Source organism: Lytechinus variegatus, chromosome 2 (assembly GCF_018143015.1).
Source record: "Lytechinus variegatus isolate NC3 chromosome 2, Lvar_3.0, whole genome shotgun sequence".
Taxonomy (NCBI): Eukaryota; Metazoa; Echinodermata; class Echinoidea; order Temnopleuroida; family Toxopneustidae; genus Lytechinus; species Lytechinus variegatus.
Genome location: NC_054741.1, coordinates 24,821,879 through 24,829,845, shown reverse-complemented (window position 1 = coordinate 24,829,845; position 7,967 = coordinate 24,821,879). Strand labels below are relative to the sequence as shown.

General features: G+C 34.3%; 1 protein-coding gene across 1 annotated transcript; it reads right to left on the bottom strand.

The window, feature by feature from the left end:
• Nucleotides 1-1,676: 1,676 nt before the first annotated feature.
• On the bottom strand, nt 1,677-7,861 carry LOC121407662 (heat shock factor-binding protein 1-like). The gene is made up of 3 exons (XM_041598843.1): nt 7,683-7,861; nt 5,051-5,117; nt 1,677-4,364 (listed from the first exon to the last, which is right to left on the bottom strand). The coding sequence occupies exons 1-3, from the start codon at nt 7,749-7,751 to the stop codon at nt 4,267-4,269; spliced, it is 234 nt and encodes a 77-aa protein (XP_041454777.1). The 5' UTR covers nt 7,752-7,861; the 3' UTR covers nt 1,677-4,266.
• Nucleotides 7,862-7,967: the final 106 nt, after the last annotated feature.

Below are 7,967 nucleotides of genomic sequence, written 5' to 3'. Positions count from 1 at the left end.
TTTCATTTTTGTTATCTGTAATGTAACTGTGTAATTGCATTGTAATTGCTTCAAATAAAGAACCTTGTAGGGAGGGGGGGTAAACAAAAATTGATTAGGTTGGAGTCTATCCTGACACAAAGATGAATGTGAATGGAAAGGGTATTGAATACCCCATTATATGATTCTTATTGATATGATTTCTAAGGGCACAGTTGATTGCATACATTATTCATTATCTACGGTGCAGAATAGATACGAGACAGTTATTCATGAAATGATTTAGCCAAACGTATCATTCCACTGTGTGTGCCTCACATGATATTTGTCTCCTTGTACATGTAGAATTTTTTGCTACGTAAAATGCTCATCTTACTATCATTCTAGAATATATTTTTGGAAGTAAAATTGCCAATAAACCAAATTTTCTTCTTTATACTGTTATACTGTTGGGGGATGAATTACAACTATCACCCGTTAAGGAACAAAGGAGAGAGAGTGGGAGAGGTAGAGAAGATAGAGAGAGGGGGAGGGAGAGGGCGGGGATAAAGAATAAAAATAAGAGGGAAGGAGCTTGAAAGAGAGACACACTGAAATAACTATGTACAGAAATTAGATATTGAGAGGAAAATGAGATGTGGAAAGAAAGTGAAAGATTTATGGTAATTGAATTCTTGAACTCATTGTAATTTTTTTGGCATTCTCTGCTAGTCTGACCACCCCCCCCCCCCCCCCCACACACACAATCTTACTCACTCTCTTCGCCATTTTGAACTCTAAATTCAACAAGGACTGAAAATTTCTTTTATATACAATCCCATTAACTTCACTATACCAGAGCCTGTTTCGCAAAGAATTAGCAAGTCGTGTTTTAACAGAGCTTATTTAACACATAATCTGATTGATGGATATGTGGTAGTGCGCATGACTTGACCAATACGGTGATGCATTATATCCTGCATGCTACTGAAATTGAAGTGCAACAAGTCCCACTTAACTTTTTGTGAAACACGCCCTGGGATGCAAACCCTGTATATAGCATAAAGGATGTGAAGTTATTTTGGATGGAAAAAACAGCATCTTCCACTTTGTTGTGGTAGATTCAGTTATTCTCATAAGTGATTGAACCCCACCACAAAATGCACCCTTTCATGCCAACAACACTACAATGTTCAGCGAGCCCAATGATACAAACTTTATTGAATGTTATATTTTATCACTTGACTTCACAATTAAGTTTCTGAAACGTGGCAGAACTTGAACACTTCGAATATGTTCATTTTCTGGTGGGGTTCACTTACTTTTGAGCACCACTGTACATGTACGACATCATTGTAGTTCTCGGTAATTTCATCTCAACATAATACCCCATCTGCTCTTTATGGCCGTTGTCTACCTGTATCATATGTACATGTACATCTATGAAGGAGTGACAATCCAACATTTGCTATTGCTTGTATGAATGTTCCTGTCATATTTCTCTTTAGGATATTGGTTGAGGATTAGTGTTAGGATTGAAGTTATCCCTGGGTTATCCCTGAGCAAAGCATACGGGACAGAATTCAGTACTTAGTATTAACTGGGTTAATAGGGACAGGTGTTGCAACTTGCAAGAGCAAATGTCATCAAATCCCCCAAATTACAAATATATTTATTTCCGCAAGCAAACATCAAATATACGAAAAATTGACAGCGACTGAATGTTCACATCAAAAGTTTATTCCTCAAGCTATTCCACACAAACTGAAAATCATGCATTCCTTTAAGAATGAAACATGTTCATCTGAACATGTATTGAGATAAATAGTCAAACTTGAGATTCATTCACATAATGTAGACATAAGTTGTCAAAGAGAAAAAAAATAGTTATACAGAAACTCTTAAGTTCCTAATCAATAAACCTACAGAACTGAAAGATCTACATGTATACATGTACATGTTTAGATAGTCACAAGCTTGAACACAAAGATACGAAGCAAGATTATCCTGGCAAGCAGAACTCAGAACTGAAAAGGAAGCCTGCCAATAAGATTTTACTACTTTATTTATAACACACTCTACCAGAGAGATGCTTACAAAAACTATACTAATGATAAGATACATGCATGCATGTATTATTTTCTAAATACAATTTGTTCATAATTCACCATGGCTGGTTATGTATATTAAACCCATAGGATATGTAGATTTCATTGTATCAATGCACCTGATTTAGTTGTTGGTACATAAAACAATGATCATACTGATTGTGTGTTTTAGCAAAATGTGCTAAATGCATTTTGCTTTCTGTTAGATACTTTGTTAGTCCTATTTCAATACATTCAATAAATCAAACAATCACATAGCATCTAACAGAGGTATAACACATTTAGCGAAATGCTGGCATTTTGCTGAATTTCATTTGTCTGACCAACTAATACTTTGAAATATACATGTCCCATAAGTTGAAAAATTATTATTTGGAGGCGTTTGTATAAACATCCGTTGCCTATGAACTGCCAACTATTTTGTCAATATCAAAAGGACATGATATTTATGACTTTCGCATATCACTGAATATTTATGCTGATTCATGATTATATAATTACATTTATACATTATCTCACAGGTCTTACCAATAAAAAATACAAATATTAGCAAAGCAAATGTACAACAAAATATGTAAGCTCTACATCAAAATATATAGCCAAACTAGATAGCTTCAATGTACATTTCATACACTTTTCAAAGCAGCAAATAGAATGAAAAAAAAAACAATCTTTAGACTTTACTGTAGGCCTACTTTGGGGTGGTGTACAAGTAGTATGACAGTACAACATCCATTTTAAATATATTGATTTTCTACAATCCATCACTGACTGACTTTTCCAGTATCTGTCCAACTCAAGAACAAATGTCTCTGCTTAAAGTATGAGCTGTATTAAGGCATTCAAGTTAAAATGAATTATATGATGGATATTTTGTGCAAGTGAACATGCTTTAATCAATATTTGATGAATAAATTTAAACCCCAGATTTGCAGTACCATAAAACAAAAGAATAAGATACTAGTACAAAATGCTTTGATTTGGTCATTGACTACATTATACACGGTTAAAAATTTGCTTTCCACTGGCTATTTTACTAGCATGTAATTTGTGGTGGGTGGAGGAGAGGTCATATTGGCCACAGATTCTTGTAATATCTCTCTCCTGGTCATAGGTTTTTGCACTCAATTGCTCTCCATCTTTTTGCCTTCTTTGAAATAAACTGAAAGTACACGGCCATCGCCGTAACACTTACAATTTAGGGTAAATGGTACATATATGAAGCATTTCGACCAAAAATAGCACCTAAAAACATTACACCTAAATGTAATTCCAAATGTAAATATTTACATTATGACTATAATGCACAGTAAATTTCTTCACCTTAGTCAAAATCGTTGGATGGGTACTTCAAATCTTTAAATGTGGCAACCTGCAAACAATTCTTGTAAATTTTACAGGGAACCCAAACTTCCCTCTATCACAATTAGGCTACGTCTTCCCAGTAATATTTAGAATTAAAGTTGTGTCATTTGAACACTAGGTACAAGTAGTTTCTGCATTTTCTGACTCTCCAAAAAAAATCACATATTGCACCAACCTTTTTTTTAATGCTGGCTATATCTTTTCATATTGTGTTTGGCAAATATAGGAGAGGGGTTCAATTTGAAAAGAAAACATCAATAAACTGGTTTCTCTTCATCTTGTCTAAAGATAGAATGTTCATATAAATGTACATGTAGGAATATAAAGAATATATAAACATTATGATCTAGCAAACTAGCAAGAAAAAAATTACAATAAAACAAAACATTACATGGCTGATTTGTTAACAAGGACACTTCACATTTTTCTTTTGGAAGAATATCAAGTTGATTGTAGATTATTTTTACAGTTCTTTTAGGACAAAATATTTCAAATAAAATATGATAAAAGTCAAATGAGACAAAATAGGAAGAACTTCACTCTTAAAAATAAGAGGAATAATTTAGTTAATTCACATCAATTGAATGAGTAAATAAATAAATAAGGAAATAAAGATATAAATAATCGGAAATAGGTTGTGAAAAGAAAGGAAATTACTGTTGTATCATCAAATTTAAATAGAAATTTGAAAGTCCCCCAAAAGCATCAACATCTTGACCGAGAAAAAAAAATGTCTTCAAATTCAAATATTATTAAAAACCAAACATCAAATGATTACTAAAAGAAGTTCCAGTGATGATATTGCCATGGAGGGTCGGTTAGAAGCATTTGGAATCTACTTGTCTGCCTTCTCAGAATCATCCACTCCAGCTTGCATCATCAGGTCAGCCACACTCTTTTCAAGGTCATCTATGCGATTTCCCATCTCATCTAGTGAAGATCAGCAACAGTCAAGGAACCTAATTTGAAGCATTCTTTAGTGTAAGAGCAGGTTTTAAGGATGTTATTGGGGTTGCCTACCCAGAATTTTATAATATCCCACATTATTATACTGGTTGGCAATCACTGAAAAAAAATGTTAAAATACTACAGAATTGGGTTCACAATTTCATTAGTTTTTTTATGAAAAATTATCAATTTTGTTTTGGCAATATTCAGATACGTGGAAGTTATATGTAGTGTTCAGATCCCCTCCTCTTCTATAACACACAATATAAATAAACATTTAGCATATTTTAGCCCCCCAAAAACAAACAAATTATCATGTGGTTGCAGATATAATATAACAAAAATAACATTACAATCTTAACTGATAATGAAAAAAAAGTAAGATATAGAAATCAAAGATGTAAATCACAAGCATGTTAGAACAGGGGCCCGTTGCAGAAAGAGTTGCGTTTAAACGCAAGTCAAAAAATCAAACGCAAGTCCCAAATGCGCGCTGTTGATTGGTTGAAAATCAAGTTGCGCATGATTTTTAGAGTTGCGATCGATTGCAACTCTTTCTGCAACGGGCCCCAGGACCTGATTGCAGTAAAAAAAAAGAACTTCTTCTCATCAGAAGCTAATTTTAGATGGGAAGAGGTCCGGTTGACAACAAAGTAAATTTGAAAGGATATTCCTGCCTATGATGCGATCAGACATTGCTTGAAAGTTGTTCTGCATTTGTTCCAAAAGTTGTTGTACCTGTGACATGATAAAAAAATGGAAATCAAATGATCAAGAGTAAGACAATGGTCTTATTGTTTGATAAATTTAAAATGAAACATTTAAAGTTTCTCTGTCAAATGTCATCATGTAGCCAGTACAAGTTTATCTTCCACTCTTTATTTCAAGAAATTGGAAAGAGAAGGGCATAAAATATTTTAGGTAAAAATTTAAGCCCACAATAAGGTATGTTATGTTATAAATAATAATAAATTAACTGACCCAACTTTCTGATTTTGGGCTCATGAGGGAATTGTTTTTTAAGGCCTAAATCTAATATTTAATGGAAACAGATATTATTTTCAAGAAATTAAAATTATCCTACAGTAGCCAGTCAGACGGAATGAATTACATGAAATAGTGAAAAGGGGGCACAGCAGTTTTAAAGGGGAATAGAACTCAGTATTGATAAATGGGCAGTCACTGACTGTTAAAGGGGAAGTTCACCCTGACAAAAAGTTTATTGTAAAAATAGCAGAAAACCTAATAAAAAATATTGCTGAAGGTTTGAGAAAAATTCATCAAATAATCAAAAAGTTATTAGAATTTCAATTATTTGATTTGTGACGTCATATGCGAGCAGCATTCATACATAGCGAATGGTAAAAAATCAAAGAAATGTCACTTTCTCGGAAAATTGAAAATGGTTTTCACTGTACCTTTTATATATCAATAGACAAATCATTTCACACCCGATCATGAATAGAAAACAAAATTAAGTCATCAGGAACCATAAAAAAGGTGAAATTCATGCATTTTATATTACATAACACATGGGGCAGCTGCTCGTTAATGACGTCACAAATCCAAAACTTTGAACTCTAATAACTTTCTTACTTTCCAACGGATTTTCCTCAAACCTTCACCAATATTTTTTACTAATTTTTCTGCTATTTTTACAACAAAGTTTTTTTCAGGGTGAACTTCCCCTTTAATTATAAAAGACATAACATTAACAGTTGTGAACTTTAATATCACTAGCGATTTTCACTCTCCGAACTAGGCCCGGTTTGAAAGTCCATTTTTGATGCACGTGTACACGGCTTGTTTTTCGGTCGTGTACACGTGTACACGTTGTAAACACTGAGTGAGAGTGAGTTACGATATTTTTTCAGTGTTTCCTACAATACATGTAGCCTAAGTCACGGTTTAAAAGCTTACCTGAGAAGTTAGAAGTATCAATCCACAAAAATTGGTGCAATTAAAAAGTTTACTCAGCTTAGCAGCGCATTAAATTAATAAAGAATGCAAAAGTAAATCAGTGCAGGGCCCTAGTTAGCGCCGACGTTCATTGGATGCGCATTTTGCATACTGTACCGTACATGCATGCACAGATCGCTGCAGAATTAAGTGTAACTGAAGTTATCGATTGATTTTCATTATTTTATTGCCAATTTGAGGAGCGTGTGTTTGTAGGCTTGTAGCACATGTTTATGAGCGTATAACACGTAACTGGAGCAATGATCGCTGTCGCAATTGGTGATTCTCAAATTGGCTCTAAAAGTGATTGAAGAACGCTTTCGAGAGTCTCCAGTTACGTGTTATACGCTCATACACATGTGCTACAAGCCTACAAACACGCTCCTCAAATTGGCAATAAAATAATGAAAATCAATCGATAACTTCAGTTACACTCAATTCTGCAGCGATCTGTGCATGCATGTACGGTACAGTATGCAAAATGCGCATCCAACGAACGTCGGCGCTAACTAGGGCCCTGCACTGACCGGAGCATACCCATTTCGTGTGGTACAAAAACTTGAGTCTCCAGAATAAATGTGGATTAAATCGGCGATTTTGGAAGTAAACTCACTCTAGGTTAATTGAAATATATTGACATATTAGTGATTAAAACATGTGCAGTGTCTGAGAACTAAGAATTAATGTGAGGCTGTGAGCTTGTTCACTGACTTTACAGTCCCACGCAAGCTTTATGCAGATGCTACCGTGTACACGGTGATGGAATTTAGTACACGTGCACTGACTTGACCGTGCGTGTACACGTGTACCCGAAACGGGCCTACTCCGAACGCTTCCTGGGCAATTTCGTTGTGCACTTTATATCATTGAATAGCAATGACTCACGCATGACTCAACAACACTGTCAATAAATTAAATAATTATCAACCATTGCCAATGGCAATTTTCAATTTCAGTCAAATTACATTTAGTATTTAATTCAATGACAATGCCATTTTCAATTTCAGTCAAATTACATTTAGTATTTAATTCAATGACAATGCCATTTTTTTTCATTAGAAAGGACTTGGAATCGCACATTGATGGTCAGAACTCAGATTTACAAGATAAAGTAAGCATATGAATAACTAATGAACTACAACCTGGGATTTGGCTCCCTGCAATTGATATGTGACTAATCACTGACTAGAGTTCTCGGCCTAAATCACAGAATTGTGATAACCCCCCTTGAAATGTATGCAAAGAAATTGCACACGCCATCAATGGCAATGACTTCACGAGCCCTGTTTTGTGTGCCAGACCCACCTAGTTTAGAAAAGGTCCCCCCCCCCCTTCGATACTCACAAACTGTGTTAAATCTTGTACATTTTTCCCATCAGCAGGATCTGCAATATCTTGCTTTGTATCAGTCATGTTGAACAGTAAAGCGACGACCGCCCAAAATAGAAGTATTTGACCCGTAAAATAATTTCAGTCTGTCGTGAATTACCGCAAATGATGATTTGATGACATTCCGGTAGGCTATACAGATCTGTAAAAAAAATGAAAGCTTTATATAGTATTTTAAGTATTTTAAATATAATGAGAAAATATGAAATTAATATAATTTGTTTTTTTAAATTTTATTAA

Bases quoted from the DNA above. Each gene is read 5' to 3' on its own strand.
- LOC121407662 (XM_041598843.1), bottom strand. From the start codon at position 7,751: ATGACTGATACAAAGCAAGATATTGCAGATCCTGCTGATGGGAAAAAT. The intron at 5,118-7,682 runs GTGAGTATCGAA...ATCATGTCACAG, and splicing joins TACAAGATTTAACACAGTTT to GTACAACAACTTTTGGAACA. The intron at 4,365-5,050 runs ATATCCTTTCAA...GCTGATCTTCAC, and splicing joins TGATCGCATCATAGGCAGGA to TAGATGAGATGGGAAATCGC.